Source organism: Bombus impatiens, unplaced genomic scaffold (genome assembly GCF_000188095.3).
Source record: "Bombus impatiens unplaced genomic scaffold, BIMP_2.2 scf_0581, whole genome shotgun sequence".
Classification (NCBI taxonomy): domain Eukaryota; kingdom Metazoa; phylum Arthropoda; class Insecta; order Hymenoptera; family Apidae; genus Bombus; species Bombus impatiens.
This window is the reverse complement of record NT_177000.1, coordinates 465,171-483,671: the sequence shown is the minus strand read 5'-3', so window position 1 is coordinate 483,671 and position 18,501 is coordinate 465,171. Positions and strand designations below refer to the sequence as shown.

Sequence of the window (18,501 nt, the reverse complement as noted above, 5' to 3'; positions counted from 1 at the left end):
TTTCAGGCATCTTAGAGCGTACGAACCACATTTGGCAGGTGTCGCATTAAGTAATGTCGAATCATCGAGAACAATCGCACAAGTTTTGTACGATATGAACGATCAAAGCAGCAGTAACCATAGGTGACCTCTCGAACCAGGCCTCTAAAAGAAAGCTCTTTCTCGTTGCGAGCAGCGATCAACTCGTTTATTTTGAATTTTAGTGTAAAGTGAGACAACAGAAATATGGTAGAAAGGATGCTAAAAGTTTGCAATTTATTGCAAAAGAAAGGTGTGCTTGTGCGGTGTATGGAAAAAGGGAAGATGTAAATGACGAAGAGGATATACTAGTAGAGAAGAGGATACGGCAATGTTCCAGAATTATTAAAGAGGCCTATAAACTTACTAAGCAAATCGATTTGCCGATTTAGACTATAATAATGTACTGTAACTAGTTAACACGAACGAAAGACAGTAGTTGAAGTGATTACAGATCAGTGATAAAAGAAAAAAAAGCAAACAAAAAACGAGATAATATTTCAAATTTAATATTAATATTTATTTTCTCAACAAGAAGCGGAAGAAATGTTTTTAGTAATCGTGTACAAAAAATGAAGGACGAAGAAAATACTTTATGGACGTTATAGTTAATTACAATGAATATTATATTATTATATTATATTATTATTATTATTATTATTAATTATTATTAATATTATTGTATGTTTTTCATAAGTCAACCACAAGAAAATCTAGAATGTAAAGAAAACCTTTTTATGAAATGTATTTGTTAGGAATTTATGATTTTGCTTATATAATTGCATATTGCAATTACATGGCTATATTATCGTCTCTCTTTTATTTTATTATCGAGTAATCTTATTCTGTCAAGATATAACGTTGGTAAGGCATCGCACATAGCTTGACGATGACGGCGTACTTCGACCGCAAGTCCATCGTGTATTAAAAACTCTAAGAACTTCTTCTGCTTTAAATCGGTTTTAGCTCGGGGACTTTTAGCCACTTGTTCGACCTCTGTATCTAACTTGAAATCGTAAAAAGAGATACTCTTAGTAAGAAACTTTTCTACTTTTTCGGGCAAACTGAGCGTGTCGTGTTGAATTATTTCCTCGATCGTATTATTATTCTCATCTACGCATATTAACATGGCCCGGTTTGTGCGAGTCATGGAATTCTGAGAAATGACGAGAAGCATCCATAAAATGCTGCACACACTTCGATTCGATCAAGTCAAGATCAATTATTGCTTCCGACTTGTCCGTATATTATCGATACAGATGTAAGTATATTTATACTTGGAACTTAGAAAGGCCTAAATGTTCTTAAAGCCAGTGTTTTTCAAATTTTCAGCACTAAAGAAAGAATGGCTGGGTGTGAAGAAACTAAAAAAGCACTTTCCAATCAAGGCAGTTTGCCAATAATTAAAGAATTTAAAGATCTTAAGTACTTTACAATAATGACAAATGGACAAATAGAACGATCATATGTAACAATTTTATTTTAATTCCAACGAACATTACGAATTGAACGTCGTTCGGAAATCAAAAGTTTCGGAGCAAACATTCTGTTCTATATATTTATTTATTTTTCCTTTCTTTTTAAATAAGAATTTATTGTTTTAGATAAAAGTGACAAAAGTTTCAACGGTACGATACTTTCATTTGAAATTCTGATACGATGCTTCTATGAATTTGCAAGCGATTACTTTAGGCGCGAGTGTTTCTCGTGGCGCGTGATTAACAAAGCATTTTGTTCTTGTCCAAAATTTTAATGAAATATTATCGACTTCTTTGTATCATAAGCTGTATAAAAAAGATGAGGTAACGGAAGTAAGTGTACCATGAAATGGTAATTTTAGTTGTTTTGCGAGATCGAGAGAGTAAAAGCGACTACATTTTTCTATTTGGAAAAGTTAGTTATATTCGTTGGGATGTGTTGTAATTTAAACGAGAAAAAAAAGATGTCTGTTTTGTTTCTCAAACGTTGAAAAGAAGAAATTAAACGAAAAAAAAAAATATATATATGTATATATATGTATATATATATATATTTTTTTTACGTTATCAGACGCGACAATGAAGATCGTGCGAATAGGTTTGCATTTACAAGTCATCGAGTTACCCAGCTATCTAGGCGGGATCCGCGAATAAAAAAGTTATTGGACGATCGTATTCGAATAACGTCCACAAGAAATAAAGTATATATGTATAATTATAAATATTTGTACATAATACCTGTATTTCATTCATGATGTTGCGAGTTCTGTGTAAATTTTTCTTAAAGGTGTAAGATTAAATGTCTGGCGAAGCGAAGTGAGGAAGAATTTTTGTATTATAGTAGGATTATGACAAGACGTAGGGAGTTGCAAGGTACATAAGAGAAATTTTTGTAATTACCGAATCGATATACAGCGGACGCTGAGAAGAGAAAACTGGCTGGCACCGATTGTAACGAAGAAAGAAACTGATAATTTAAATATCGTGAATTGTAAAACGATGAATACATTGTGCGAGCCTCTGTTATGTATTTTATATATAGATTATACATATTATATATATATATAAAATACATATAATTATATATATATATAAAATATATATTATATTATATATATTATATATATTATATATATTATATATGTATATATACATACATACATAAATCAAATTGAATAGCTGAACGTTTAGAAGAGAAATCTTATGAGAGGCTTTTTATTTTTATTATTTGTAATTACCTAGTTTACATGTTCACCGTTTCGTACGATCATCGAGATCATAACAATATGTGTAAAGGAATAAAAGAATGATATAATAAATTACTAAATACAAAAGGAAAAAATCGTTGAAATTAAACGTACGAGTTATTTGAATATTTATTCTCTGACTGCATTATATACTTCTTACGGAAGCAAGTCTCAGCGTACCTGATTAAAAATCTTTAATAACGAAGGTTATCCTTAGTTAAACTAACAAAATATTTTGCTTTCGCTTTGCTACATTTCCATCTGCACATATACATATATTCTGGAAAATGAGTTAAATACAGACAGTAATTACTTTGTATACTGGTTATATTCTTTATTTTGACATTTTGCGATCCAAAAATTTGCATCTTCCTGAAGTTTGATATATCTGCAAAATTTATTATGTAAAAATGATATACAGCTAACGGTTTAGGTTTCCTAGGATGCTTCGACAAATATCATTCTCAAGTGCTAAACGATATCTTAAGCGCTAAGGAAAAGAAATTCATAAAATTTGGTATTGACAATAAACAATATCGTACATTTTATTATTTTACAATCACATTTTTACTTTATTAATTGCGGAAGTAAATTATATAGACAAATACAATAAGCTTTCTCTATGATATATCAGTCATACGTACAATATAATAACAATTTCTGTTAAATAGTAATGATAATGCAGTCTTATTGTCAACTAAAAATTTTACAACACTAACTTGTCAACTTAAAATTTTACAATAATCTTAAAAGTTACAGTGAAAAATATTATCCTCAGATCTCATTCCTGTTAGATATCATAATATAAAAACATTTTTATTCTCTATATTACTACATACGATCGATATCACCCCACAAAAATAGAAAATTGCAAGCAACTTAGGCTTTGTTTGCAAATAACTAAGCTTTGTTTGTTATTATTAGAATTAGGTTATATATTAAGATCTTACAACTGGTGTACTATGATTTACATTTATTTCAATAGATAACTGCGCTCTATTATCAATTTTATTTCCTATCGATTGTTAACTTAATATGCAGCCGTCATTTCTTGCTATTCTTTCTTCATCAAAATTTTTCATGTTATTTGTGTTGCCAACCGAGATACAAGGAACTGAGGTGGCAGTTGTGATCTGTAAATTGGAGGATTGCGTGTATACAGTATTTAATAAATCTGATACTTTGCAGTTATTCACTGAGCGCTTTTCATAGCCGCAATAATTTCCATTAGAGCGAACAGCTTCACTTTTATATGTTACAGACATTAATTTAAATGCTGCAGGTATTCGCTTCTTTCGCCTGGACAAACCATATTTAATCAATTTCTTCTTACCGCATATAACACATGTACCGGTCAAACATTTTGACCTAAAATTTAAGAATTCCGATCTTTTATATTTAGTCTTCAAACATTTACTACTCAAGTTTTTCGTTAAAAATAGCATTATAATTGCTTTTTCATCACAACATGAGGATATTTCTTTATTTACATTTACTGAATTGATCGTCTTGTTTTCTTGTGCTATCGAATAATCATTTAATTCAGTCGACGTAGTTTTCTTGACTTGCTTTATTTGTAAACTTTCTTCGGGTATGGAAGTTGTTTGGGTACAAGTTGATATGTAACAAAGAGTTTCCTTGTCCTTTGGTGCATCGATATTTCTAGGCGTGGACGTAACAATTGGCCTAAAATTTGACGAATCAAAAATGCGGAAAGACACGGATCTTGCACATTGAACATGGGCATTTTTCACATTTGTTGAATAGTTATCGCCAGGATATATCAACGATTTAATATTATTTCTTTTATAACTGTTATCATTTTTATTGTGATCTTTCTTATAGATGCCTTTTTTATGGATTCGCGAAAGGATCACATCTGGTCCTTTAACATGTTGTGAATTAAAATTAGTTTCTAGTCTTAATAGCGGACTTTGAAAATATTTTATATCATCGTGTGAACATGGTTCCTGTATATAAATATTTTTCTTTTCAGGATTCTGTGTAATCATATCATTGTGTTGTTTAACATTAGATTTTTCTGCAACTAATTTTTCGTTTCTCTTTTTCTTAGTTCTTATACTTTTGTTCACAGTGGTTAATTCTTCCTCTAATGTATCGGCATGTTTTTTTATTTCCTGTAACATCTTCATGCACTTTGGTCTCATTATTTCTGCTGAATTTATTTTCGCTAAGAGAACCTTATTTCCTTCGTTCTTGTAGATGCAATCCATATTTTTACATTTTACTTCTTTGAACTGATAATTTTGATCATTACATTTTTTCATATCTTTATCTCTGAATCTTTTAACGCTCTTCAGCATATTTTGCAGCATGTCTAAAGCATTGTCAATTGTACTTGTACATTTATCCACGCACTCGTAATCATTTATATTTCTAATATTTGAAAATCTGTCTTCATATTCGTCTCGTTTTGCATTCAACATGGAACAGTTAATTTCATTACAATTTACATTTGTACAGATATCTATAGTTTCCGGGATTGAAAATTTTGCAAATTTTTCACTTACCAATGTACTTCTATCAAATTTATCTTTTTGACAATTTGCTTTTGGTTTGTGTTCTTCGCACTTGTCCTTGCATGTACTGATCGTTTCATTAATGCAGATATTGCTTTCAATCTCGTTATTTTTCATGAAATTTCTGGTAACGTCGGAAGCTGTAGGAGAACTCGCATAAAAAAGTTCTGTGCACGGTCTATCAGTTATAGGTGTAACTAAACTTCCCAATTTCATAAATTCGGAATTCAGTAGCATATTTGGAGATTTTAATTGTAAATTTGTAGAATTCTCCAAAGGTGATTTGAAATTCGTAGGAAGACTTAGAAGCTTAATAGAATTTTCTTTAACAGTAGAAATTTGTGCCGAATTTAATGATAAATCTGTTTTTATCATTTTAGAAACTCCATTGCTACCGTTTATTTGTTTCATGCTACTAGCCAAATTTCTTACCGGGAAACTGTTGGTAGGCAATTTTTTAGAAAATTTCACGGGACATCCAACAAGTTTGCTCGCGTTAAAATTCGCTTTAATATCATCTACACCTAAATTTCTCACTGTATCCTTGCTCAACGGTGTTAGTTGTTTTGTTCCATTAATTTGGGAAAATAAGTTTGTCTTAAGTGAATTCGATCGAAACGTGTTATTATCCGATATTTCGTTTGATCGAACAGGATGACATAGAAATGATGGATTATTATTGTATCTAAGTTGTGAAATATTATTAAAGATTAAACCATCGTTATCTCGATCGTACTTTCTTTCATAGTGCGTTCCTACTGACTGCGACATATCAAAGCAACTCTTTGTACGAAAGGCAGTGTGATTATATTTTTTGTTAAACAAATAGAATTGTAGCGTATTCGATGATTGGAGAGTAGTTTTGATCGAATCTGCATTAGGTTGAAATAGCGAGGTACTTTCCTTCTGTAGACGGTTATATCGATTTGAATGTATTTTGCAATCTGATCGTAAAATTATATTTATACAAGGAACATCACGTTGAGCATCTTTCGCATGGTTACTGCGTTTGAGTTTATTTTGCAGATTTAAGCATCTTGAGCGTGACACAGCGATAGGATTTATCATTTTCATTCCGTGTTTTTCAGTCTGACCATCGCATTCTCTGCTTGTTTCATTCTGTAAATATCTATATTGATTAGAGTAGGTTAAACGACTTTATACGACCATATTTGAATCTACGTTAAAACTGTCTGGCGTTGAATTAAAAGACCTGCAAATAAAAAAAACGAAAAAGATTTGAACGAGTGGAAAGCATCAAGAGATCTTTTTAGGCAATTTATTGTCGATCTCTGTCCTGTGAATAATATTCGCAGGAATAAATTTATAATTTAAATTATTATACTCTTTGACGTAGCATTGAAATTTATTTATTATTTCTATGCAAAGAAATATTGTATTAAAATTACTAGTAGGGCTATACTACTACTACAGGACATATACAAAATAGTTTTTAGTACAATCACAAAGGCTTTGGACATTTGTTAAAATCATTCTGTTTCGAGACGTCCGCTTCGTTAATACAAGGCGCAAATGGCGATTTGTTCGACGATGGATGGTGCAAGACATTTTTCGATGGCAAACACTTGCAATCCAAGGGAAAAGAATGTCTCTCGAATACCGATCGCGTGCCACTATGTGTACGGGGATATTTGGGGATCGCGGTGTAAGGTTTCTTCAGCCAGTCTACTTGCCTGGCAGTTTAAGTTTTCGCTTTTATCACTTGAACTTGAGAAAATAATGCAGAGGGGGAAAATGACTTGGTTGAAATTCAAATTTTCGACTTTTTACAACGGAAACGGAAAACGAAAAACGGAAAACGGAAAACGGAAAAACGTGTCCAGGAAGAATATCAATTTTATGACACACTGTATGGAAACAACGAAGAAATCCGCCTCTGCATCTAAAGTCGTTACTATTTCATCAAATATGTTTCTACCTGTGATTTACATCGATCGTCTCATTAGGAATTAGGATCGTCTCATTAGGATCGTTAGTTTGACTGGGAAGCGGAGTTTGGACGAGCGGATCAGGGAGACCTTCCGAGTATCTAAAAATCATACAACGAACAAAATATTCGTCTATTCCGAGTTCCCGATATGTACGTACCTGCTACGATGTTCTTCTTCTTTCCTCGCACGATCAAATCTTTCATGCGTAACTTGTCTACGTAGTTCGCTGATTTGCTTACAATATTCCGCGGCTTGAGTTTGATATTGCCGAAGTTTCGTCGATTCAGAAGATCTGCGTCGTTTAGAGAAGAGAAAGAAAAAAAATTACATTGCGGTTAGGGTACGTTGACGGGTTGTTAATTAACAGGTTTCATAGGTTATGATGGGTTAACGGATTAAAACGCCAGAAACTTTTTCGCTAACAACGATAAGGTTCAAAGATCAATCGCCTCGCTTTACCGTGGGCATGAAACCTGTTAATCGTTTTAGTCGGGAAAATTATCCTACTGATACTTAACCATTCTAGATAATAGTTAAGCTTCTTACAATTTACTTTGAAGTTCGGACATTTTCTGTCTCAATCTGGACACCTCGTTTTGGAGTTCCTGATTATTAGCCTGCACAGTTATAGATTCCTGTCTTGCTTGATCCAATAGCATTTCGAGGCGCTCGACCGTCGCGCAGTCTTTACTCATTTGATCGTGAATTACGGCTTGTTCCGCTTTTAATTTAGTAATTTGCATATCATACTGAAGATGGAACGTAAATTTCGAATTACTTTTATTTATTTATCCTCGCTATATCGGAATACCTTCATCCACGAATGTTTACCTGTGTTTTAAGCGCATCTTTATCATCTAATTGCTGCATAAGTGTATCTTTCTGCTGATCCAATTTCATACATAAATCTCTAACAGCGGTTAAATCAGCTTCTGCTCTGTGCCTCTGTTCTCCTTGCTGGCGCAATTGTGTTTCTATACTGGCCACACTTTGGGTCAATTCACTGATCTAAAAAATTTGTATCAGCGTATAACATTGGCCTGACGGGTTATCGAAGTACAAGTTTCCTATCGAAACTTGTACATTTGTCCGATATAGGATAGAGAAAATGAAAATTATTAAAAAAAATGGCCAACCTGCGTTTCGTAGCCTCTTATCAAACTATCCTTGTCCGCCAATTGTCGTTCTAAATCCAACAGTCGATCCCTAGCCGATTGCAGTGCTCCTCTTGCTTCGGCTGCTTCAGACTCCAAACTATGGTTATTGTTCTCTAAAACGGTTGCTTCCAAACTTAGACTTCTGAAGTGATTTAACATTTCCGTTCTTTCATTTTCCTGCGAAGTGGATGGATCTTACAAGTATTGCTAGATGGTTTGTACGACATACCGTTTATATCGTGACTTTAGTTCTTTCGTAAGCTAATGTATCAATAAGCAGGAAATATATTTATTTTTCATCGTACTTTCGTAACGCCGACAATAGAACGAATATTATTTTTGACAGATCTTGTATCAAAAGATAATATTATTATAATATAAACGTAATATCATTTATAAAATCAAATCGGTAAAATCGATGAGAATTGCGAGTGCGCCTGTTTGCTATCTTTCAATCGACATTTTATGCGATACGTATCGACGGATGAATACAAATCTGTCAAATAAAAATATTTCCACCAGCTACTTGTGCATAGTTAATGAAAAACATATTCTCGCTGGTAGAGAAAGTTGTTATAAGAAGTGAAAAAGTAATAAATTTCGTAACGGCGCTACCGCCGTAATGTCGACGAGATACGACAGTTTAAACGAAAAATGAGCGAGACTTTACGCTTGTAACAATTCGAACGAATGAAATGAAATCACCTTTCTGTTAAGGAGTTCCTCGGCTCTGCGGACCTCGCTAACGTACGTTTGAAGCTGTCTCTTCAGATCGTACGATTCGGCGCGAGACGCTTCTATCTCGCATTGCAGGTTTCTCACTTCGCAAGTAGCCGCGGCTAAATCGTCCTGTATTCGTCGATTTTCCTGAATAGCATTCTCCTTGTCGTACGACGCCGTTTGCAATTGTCGTTGAAGATTTTCTACCTCCAGTTGCATCGACCTCAGTTGTCTGTCCTGATCCGCGCTTTGATCCACGCATATTCTGACATTGCGACAAAAGTAACAAGTAAATGAATTGGTCGAATTGGTCGAACCGTGTTATGAAAGATGTACGAAAGGAATTCTTAAGAAGATTTCGGCCAAGCATTTCAAAACGTAAAAGAGAAGCAACGAAACCTGTATCAAATATAGATGAGTAAGTAGTAGGCATAGAGGTGGAATAGGAGCGGAGTGTTTTCGTCAAACCTGTCACACACGGTGAACGAATACCGTGCGTCAAAGTTTCAATATCGAACCGGTGTCTATTCGGTTATGCGAATCGCACACGCTCATCCCTCGTGGCGCAAGCCACGTTCATCGTTGTTCGGAAAGAGGACAAGGGCAGCATGAGCATGTCGACGAATTAGGCAGCTATCGTGCCGAAGTTGCGTAATTTTGCTTCTCGAAGAAATATTTACGTGGCCAGATTTCGTTTCGTTTGTGCATCACGTAGCGGCGAGAACGACTTTATTAGGGAGAAAAAGCCGAATACGTAAGGAGGGAAGAAACTAGCCGATAGAAAGCCGATATCGAGTCGCAACGTGCATCGGCTGCGCGTCTCTTCTTATTAAAACGTTCTAGCTACTGACGAATCGCGACTTTAATGCCTTTCAATTACACGCTACAGCGAATTCGTGTCCTGATTTAAACGATATTTAACGTATATCCAGACACGTATTATCCGTACGATCCAATAAATTCGCCTGTCTGTTTATTCCGTCTGTATAAAAATCGTACCGTGATAAAAAGCTACCGTGGAAGCTGGCTACAGACGGACGACTGAAACGGAATGCTGAAATTTTTGATACTACGAAAATTCAGTTTTAGCCGCGGAGGATAAAAACATAGCTAATGAAATATATTAAAATGGCATTTCGTAAGGATAATCGAGATAAATGGTAGAGGATCGGTGCTACGGCACAGCGTAATCATCCATCGTGGATCATCGGCGCGTGTCGATTACGCGTCCGCGTGTTATGTAAGCGGCAATAACGCGTGGTATAGGGCGCATAGTAGCAGGAATTGAAAAAGGAAAAAGTGCGAGAGAGGCCTGTTCACCGAACAGACACGACTTTCTCTCATCTCGACGTGCTTGCTGGATGCCGGGCTGGCGCGGCAGCTTCCTTCGATCATCCGTGTCCGTACGATGCCGCCTTTTCCTCTATACGATAAAAGTGAAAATAACCTCGAGACGTTTGCGATGGTATTGCTGGAAGCGGTTCACGCACGCACCCGATGCGCACAAATGTCTCGTAGGTGCGTTCGTTACGGTTTTTCATAAATAATCAAGCGTATGTCAGCATAAATAAATGTCGTGGAAAATATGTTTCCATATTTTTATGGTATTATACGATACGTTGCTAGGATCTCAACGACACGAATCTTAACGAATATGCTGAAATTATTTCAGATAGCAGGTATTTATGAAAAATTGGATATAACGTAACACGAAGACGCGGAGAACGTACGCGGCACTTAAAATAAACGTAAAGTGGCACAATGGACGAAGGATCGATTACAACCGTATGATAAGAACAAGCGGAATTGTGTCACGGACCCGGCGAAGAAACGCGACGAGAAGAATACTAGTTTCCAATGCAATACAATATGATAGGTAGATTGCGTAACCCCTGAATTTTCATTAGCGGTAATATCGGGATCGGGAATATGTAATTCGAATGGCCGGCAAAGTGAAACAAACGGACGACAGGACGAGGATGCTCGTTTTTTCTTAAAAACTTTAACATATGGAAGATGATTTCGTTGGATCTGATCGATGCAACGCGAAGATGCAACGCGCGTACACCTGCTGTAAACATTAGACGGAAAAATTTCTCTGTCTGTCTCGCTTTCTTTCACCGATTCCAGTTACATCGCGTCGGCCGCAGGAAAGCCAACTATTCTATATAAGAGAAATAGGAAGAGCAACGTAGAAAGCAGCAGAGGCTTGTACTCGTCAGGGCGGACGTTCTCGTAATGCCCATCGTACGTTATAACCGCTCTATGCAACATTTCACTCGAACGGCTAAATAAGAATATTCGACGATTCGAAATATCTTACCGTTATCCTGAAAATACGTTAATAATATTGATTTCAGGTATCGAATTATATCTTATACGAGTAATACACGGATCGTGGAGAACCAGCATCCGCCGGATACAGGAAGAGATATACGCGCGTACGAAACGTATGGAAAAGATTGATAAAAGAGAAAGGAAGAAAATGCAGCGATTTATGGTGTTGGTGTAAACGCAAGTTCTCGTATACGTCGTACGCGATGAAACGATCGCGGAACTTCGCTGCTGTTCGTTTCCCCCTCGTTTAGTTGCGGTAAAAGTTTACTTATTTTCCAACAAGGTACTTTCATAATCGCGAATCGAACGTTGGAAACGTTCGATTTACGCAGTTACGTTTGCCGCGCGTACGATACATCGCCGAAGAAGCAAAAAGAAATCACGACACGAGCGTATACCAGCAGCACTCTCGATGAATCGGTATTACGATAATTTAATAAGCGTGGCGAGTAACTTGCGCTTTCTACGAAATAAGAAAGTTTCCCGCTTTTCCTTCGTCTTCTTTTTCTTCGTAGGCAATAGTCTTTGAAGAGAGAAGAACGAAACAGGCAATAAAGAAGAATTAAGAACGAGAAAAAATTCAAGGTTTCGGCGCGATCGCGAAGGTCATGCGCGCGCGTCTCGTCCCGCTAGACACCGTGTCGTTCAGCGACACGTACTTTCATTCTCGTTGATCGTTCATTCCGAAGAACGTCCCTGAAATCGAAGCCGCGACAAGAACGAAAGAGGCTTGTCTGGCTGCGATCGATCGTGTCGCGATCATTTCGAATTTCTTTCGTGGAATTTCCGAGCTATCGTGATAGATCTGACCTCGGAATATGACGAAACGTAGCCACGTAATTGGATAGGTATCACGGTAAATCCTTTGGTAAATCACGGTCTATCCATTGAATTCGATCGTGACCCGGATACGCCAAAATACGTCGTGTTAAGCAATGAAATTTCGTTATTTCGTGGAATAATTACGTATTCGCGTGCTTACTTATTGCTAGAGGGACGATGTAACTATAATTTGTTACGTCCAGATTACATAAAATCGATCAAACGTCTTCCCATCTAACTTGCCGTCTAACTAAAGAAGCAAACTTACCGAAGAAACGAAGCTAGACAGCACGTGGGAAAACACGGTGTTCGGTAGTTCACGAAATGGTTCACACGGCAGAGTGCATCGCCCTGTCCTAAACCCTTAACCGATGAGTCGGCATCTATGCCGATCGACCGGCCTGGCCACGATTCTCTCTATCTACCGCTGCTTAATGTCAGAAAGTCGGAACGAACGGCCCTTTTAAAGATGCCATTCACCTTTACCATCACAGGCAAAGGGCATTGCACGGTTTCTCGAAACGCAGGGGACGTAAGCACGTGAGAAGCACTCGTAACAGGATGCATACTACGCGAGGTTACTCTACGCTCGTACCAACTGTACGTTGTAACGCGTTCGACTCGTTGATCCTAGAGATTAGACGATTCTCTCCGAAACAGAGCCTCTGCTCGTCGCCTCGTTTCGAATCTTCGTATAAAAGTCTCATTCCCAAAATGTCTCTCGGTTTGCAAAAAACATTCGTGTTACATAATATATACGAAATAAATACAAAAGGTATCACCTCCTACAGAGTTAGTTTCTTTCTTCATCCAAGCTGCTGGTTTTCTTCCGTTTTACTCGCGCACTCGCCACGAGTTCCGAAATTCTGACAATTTAATCCTTGAGTTACGAAATGTACGTACAACCCTTTAAGATTTTCTTCGAGCGTTAAAAGTGTTTCCGCTGCATGGAAACGAGAGCGAGATCAAGACATAAAAATTGAAGGACGCGAGAGGGAATGCAAGTATTTGAATATTATTAGGCGGTGGAACAAGATCAAGTTGAGTTCCAACGACTCAAGTTTCTGACAATATCGTTGTCGAGCAGGTGTCGTTCGGAGCTGTATAATCAGGTAATCTGGACAAAGAAAGTTTGACGATGCTGCCGAATATCTTAAGATGGGTAAATAGATGAAAGTTACTAAACTTTTATTTAAACTTGAAACTAGTATTTGTCGTCGTCGTCGTCGTCGTCGTCGTCGTCGTAATAATACAATAACGCGTGAACTAGACTGCTCTTCGTACGTTTCTCTTCCTATTGTTTGCTATATTTTGTATAAATTTTGTATTTTCTAATATCCCGTTAACCAAGGAAAAAGAAATATCGCAAAGTACGAGCGACGAGAGAAGAGGTAAACTGTGTTTCAATGAAACATTTCCTCGACATTCGCAACTAGTATCAATGTTCTAGGAACAGGTGTTGGATCGGTTTCCGTCAATGTGTTTCGTATAATTCTACAAGTTACCGAAAGGAAAGCAGTAGCGATAAAAACCACCTATATATAGGTTCTTAACGAGAGAAAGAAGACGAGAACGTATCGTCGCGTAAGCGGAAGCTCGATCTTCGTAGAAATGGATTTTGAGATAAAGCGAATAAAAATTATTTGGTTTGGTTCAACTTTTACCAGACGTAACGAGTATAACGAGTCGTATAGCGTTTCTAAAAACACTCGCACGCTTGTTTAATACGAAGAAAAAGTTTAATGTCGTTTAATCGAGCGATCGGCCATCGGTCATCGGCCATCCTGCGAATAGAGAAAGAACATCCATTTGGGACGAGCAACGTGGAAGACGTATCGCGACAAAGATCGTGTCAAGCTGTCAAAGTTACTAGGAAAGTGTACCGCGAACAACGAGACGATACGTCTAACTACCGTTTAACGGATTCAAAGGTCCCGAGAGATTGCTTCTTGGCACAAAGACGCCAGTTTACGGACATCCGTACACGAGGATCCGAGATTTACACGCGATTTCCGTTAGTCGATCCAGCCGGACTCTGGCTGTCGTTCTTTCCGAATTATGCAACGCGCGACTCAGTCGACGAAAGCGCGTTCCTGCGGAGTTGGATGCCCGTAGCGACCTTCCGGAGGTCGTAAGACGACGAAAGTACCAAGTACCCGGTTCTTTCTTCGGAGAAGAAAATTTCACGACTGCAGAATGCCCGAGGGAGGCTACTCGATACAAACTCGCTGGAGTTTGCTATATCGACCGCATCGACTAGAGTCGATATCTATGTAAATGGGGAAAACTTACACTCGATCCTTTAGTCTCGATATATGCCGCTATCTTCGCTTTCTTCGTCACGCGATGCTACACGCATAATCCGATTCCTAGATCCGAGACACTTTCGATCGATAACAAAAACTCGCCTCTTCTATCTTTACGTTTCCGCGAAAGTACAGTTTATTCAGAATTAAGGTAAGTCTCTACCTAATCTAATAGGCGGTACATTCGCAAATCGATTTTACAGAGGATCCACGTGGTCAACCGCGTGTCGCAATTCGATCGTAGTAATTAAACGTAAAACGTAAATAGGAGATTATGGGCAGGTACTGGCAGATTTCAAATGGATTGGAAAATATTCAAGCATGATTTCATTCCTATTGTGCGTCGAACGCTACGAAAACCCACGCACGAAACTTTATTGCCCCCGTCGAACCGTCCGACCGCCGTCGTATCGTGGATCCCTGTCCGATTCTCGCCCGTATCGAACCGGATACGCGACGGCGGATTTCTGCACTAAGAAACGTGACGTGCTGACCGTATGCAGTGGAGAAGCCGTTTACGATATGCAGAGCCGTGCTATGCGCGATTGAGAATTTTATTTCAGCCGTTTGCTCGACGTAATCGCAATCCATTCGCAGATAGAACGAACTTAAAACGAACGAAAAAAAAGCGAGACGAGTGCCGATCTAGGAGATTCGGTTCTTGTCTCGGGCAAGTTAGGTAACAGCGCGAAGCCGCGGAGCTGATTCCAAGTCGATGTTCAGTGTTGCCGCGGTGCTCCAACTAACACGATCGCCGCTCTTCCTTTCGTGCGCGCCTCGTGTCGATCGCAGCATGTCAAAGGGCCGCGATAAAACGACACGATCAATTTTCGTGAATATCTGTCATGTGATTACTAAAAAGTTACACTCTTAATCGCCTTCACCATGAGAACCACGTTGTAAGTCATCGTTTACCATTTTCTTTATTTTCTACGAATCGAAATTTCAATATCGTTCAGTATCGATAACGAACGATTTCATTTATGTCAGACCAGCGAATAATACGAATAAAATACTTGTTTCTCCGTTATTTTTTCTCGTCTGGATACGTCATTTTATAATCGTTTCTTTTCGACGTATATCTAACAACATCGTTTTTATTTCTCTCACGTAGATCGTCACGTAATTGTCGAATTAAATACAAAAAGTGTAATATACGTATGGAGGAAAAGCAAAAATTTACCCTCTTGTTAGGGTGCCGCTAAATCTGCATAAAAGGACATCGACAAGATATTCACTCGACTCTGACAACAAGTTTTAACAGATTTTCATCTTTTATACGCAAATAATATACGCAGAGTGTAGGCAATTTGTTGTGACTTGTGAGTTGTGAGTTGTGAGTTGTGACGATAGAAAGCATATTTCATTTAAAATATATCAATGCCGAATACCCGATAACTCGCCTGTATCGCGAAGACGATGTAACGATACGATTAAAAAGCGAACATACTATAAAGAGATACCGTGGCTGGTAAACTCGTACCAAGAAACGCAATTATTAACTTCAAATATATAACTTTATGAAAGGCAATGCTCGTTACTTTCTCGCAATAATAGATCGTGGAATTTCGATTTCGCAGAAATTCGTTAATATTTATAAGAATACGTATTACCCAGTAGCTCTGAAAACATCGTTTTGTTTAACCATCTACCAAATATTTTTACCTTCTTGTATTTAATTAATTCTTATATTTATATATTTATATTTCTTATAAAAATTCTTTTCTTACTTTTTAAAAGGTTAAATGTCCTGTTGTGTGTGTTTACGGTGAAAGTTGCATAACGGCAACATGACTAATCTTGAAACGACCGTTTCGTTTCTCTAACATAAATGTCAAGACCTGATCTTTGCGAGAGGTCCTTCGGTTTAATTTAATTTCATGTTATTCGTCGATTACATCGATTTTGTTACGTAATCTTGCCACTAGAGCGGCTTAACTAGGACACAACGGGATGCAATGAAAGAAGACAATGAAAGAGCCGAGTTACTCTAATAACGAAGGTTCGTTAGGTAGAATTTCAGATTGGTTAAACTCGTTAATTAACTTTATTTTATATAGACTTTTATTTTAACGAAGGTAACAGTTACGAGAAGCTTTATGGAAAATTATTATAATTCGATCGATTGAATTTCAAATAACGACTGATTTGTTTTGCTAAAGTTAAGAGAAAATTGAAACACTGAGAAATTGCAAATTTTGTCGTGAAAGTGATACACGGAGATTGTTAATGGAACTTAACGTACGTAGCAAAATAGCAAATCGTTACAGGTTAAATTCGCTAAATAATTCCATTCTCAAATGTTTATGGGCATGATATCGGATAATAGTTCGGCAATGGAGAGATATCTTGTTTCTAAAATTTCAATTGATCGTTTAAACGTGTAAATCGTTGAATATGAAAGAAATGTCACGTAGGTATTTAAAATACCGACAAGATAGGCACAGTTTGATCGTTGAAATAGCAGTAGCGATCATCGAATGAAATTAGACGAAACGAACAAAGTTGATACTATGCTAAGTATACGCTTCGTTAAGAACGAGAAGGAGCGAAAAAATATTCAAACAAAAGGAAAGAGAAGCAAAGCGAGAAAATCCTAACGTTCGCTTCGAATAGCTGATATGTTTGCAACAACCGCGTCAAACTTGACAAATTTCATCTGTCTAACCGAACGAACGACAGCTAATCGTTACATTTTAACCGCGTGAATAAGGAGAAAGTTGGTTGGCAATGAAAGTTACAAGTTAAACAATTATGTTGATGCTTTTCGAAGATACACAAGTACGTATATAGTAGGTGTAAGCAGTATCCTAGAATCTGATTTAGTCGAACTTCCCGCCAACGAACGGCTAGATTGTAAAAGTGTTCGGTTGTAAAAAAATGCGTCCGGCTACTGGCATAACGCTACTAATTTTTATCGGATCTACGCGCGCGATCTACTATTATGTAACGAGAATAAAAACTGAAAGGTAGGCTGAGACGCGAAACAGCTACGAACACATCGAACAGTGGACCAACGAGAAATGGGGACGAGTTATGTCACAACAGACGACAAATAATAGGTGTGCGATATGAAATAACATCGATATGAAATACCCATAGGGTATAAATATATATGTATATATGTATGTATGTATGTATGTATGTATGTATGTATATAGATGATTATGAAATGGACTCGAAGGTATTACGGTGTTAGTAAAAAATCGTCTTTAAGTAGTTTAAAAAAAAAATTAAAAAGAACGGAGGTAAATAAATGCTCTTTCTTCGAAGGGGCGGGGGGCAGGGGGCGGAAGAAATCTGTCATAGATTCAATAATAGTAATCCACATAATACGCGTATAGCAATACAATGGGAAAACAAATGACAGAAGAATCATACCTATATCGTCCGTCGTCGTTACGATTCAGATAACTATAACCTTTGAAGGAACTCATGATCGTTGTTTCTTCTCGTAATAAATATCATCGACGGTATTTATCCTCGTACATTCCTTGCTACTCCCGAGTAATATCAAAGTAAGTAGAATGCAAGAGACGAAGCAAACACCCACACTAATAATTTTGTACGGAACACTGCCGTCATTATTGCAAACCGTGTCACTATAGTTACACTTTTTTCGATATTCGATTGTTAATTAGGAAATATTTGAAAATTCTAGTAACTTCGACCCCTTTCTAGTCTTCGTTTTGAAAAGATATCCTGAATTCGTTAAATTCAATGGTATTCGCTCACCGAAGAGTTACGAAAGCAACTTTACAAGTAATTTAAGAATACAAATTCAAAACTCTGCATTTACGTAATCCCGGTCAAATTCTTTCAGTTAGTCGGCTAAATGAACATAGTAATTTATCTTGATACGTTTACGCGTTAAAATGCAATAAACGTGAAAGTTTTGGCGCAATACCTCCCCCCCCCCCCCCC

General features: G+C 37.1%; 4 protein-coding genes across 9 annotated transcripts in view; 2 read left to right on the top strand and 2 right to left on the bottom strand.

The window, feature by feature from the left end:
- The window catches only part of LOC100743907 (AT-rich interactive domain-containing protein 2), a 61,926-nt gene extending 59,074 nt beyond the window's left edge, over window positions 1-2,852 (top strand). Inside the window, exon 18 of the mRNA XM_033322215.1 lies at window positions 7-2,852. Coding sequence (XP_033178106.1) covers window positions 7-127 — 121 coding nt within the window. The 3' untranslated portion in view covers window positions 128-2,852. The remainder of the gene's footprint in view (window positions 1-6) is intronic.
- Window positions 2,853-3,055: 203 nt separating this feature from the next.
- LOC105681114 lies at window positions 3,056-6,392 on the bottom strand. The gene has a single exon (XM_012388745.3). The coding sequence runs from the start codon at window positions 6,355-6,357 to the stop codon at window positions 3,769-3,771; it is 2,589 nt and encodes an 862-aa protein (XP_012244168.1). The 5' UTR covers window positions 6,358-6,392; the 3' UTR covers window positions 3,056-3,768.
- LOC100746864 (centrosomal protein of 135 kDa) overlaps window positions 6,362-18,501 on the bottom strand; it is a 22,734-nt gene continuing 10,594 nt past the window's right edge. For 4 of the 6 annotated variants that reach the window (XM_012388740.3, XM_012388739.3, XM_033322190.1 and 1 more), the window contains exons 16-21: window positions 9,098-9,377; window positions 8,372-8,569; window positions 8,067-8,243; window positions 7,782-7,984; window positions 7,393-7,527; window positions 6,847-7,333 (exon numbers count right to left, since the gene is read on the bottom strand). In XM_012388740.3, the coding sequence (XP_012244163.1) occupies window positions 7,219-7,333; window positions 7,393-7,527; window positions 7,782-7,984; window positions 8,067-8,243; window positions 8,372-8,569; window positions 9,098-9,377 (1,108 nt within the window). In that variant the 3' untranslated portion in view covers window positions 6,847-7,218. Of the gene's footprint in view, window positions 6,497-6,846; window positions 7,334-7,392; window positions 7,528-7,753; window positions 7,985-8,066; window positions 8,244-8,371; window positions 8,570-9,097; window positions 9,378-18,501 lie in introns of those variants that run through there. The other 2 variants (XM_012388742.3, XM_033322192.1) reach the window with 2 other exon arrangements.
- The window catches only part of LOC100746985, a 7,887-nt gene continuing 4,518 nt past the window's right edge, over window positions 15,133-18,501 (top strand). The window contains exon 1 of the mRNA XM_012388748.3: window positions 15,133-15,476. Coding sequence (XP_012244171.1) covers window positions 15,463-15,476 — 14 coding nt within the window. The 5' untranslated portion in view covers window positions 15,133-15,462. The remainder of the gene's footprint in view (window positions 15,477-18,501) is intronic.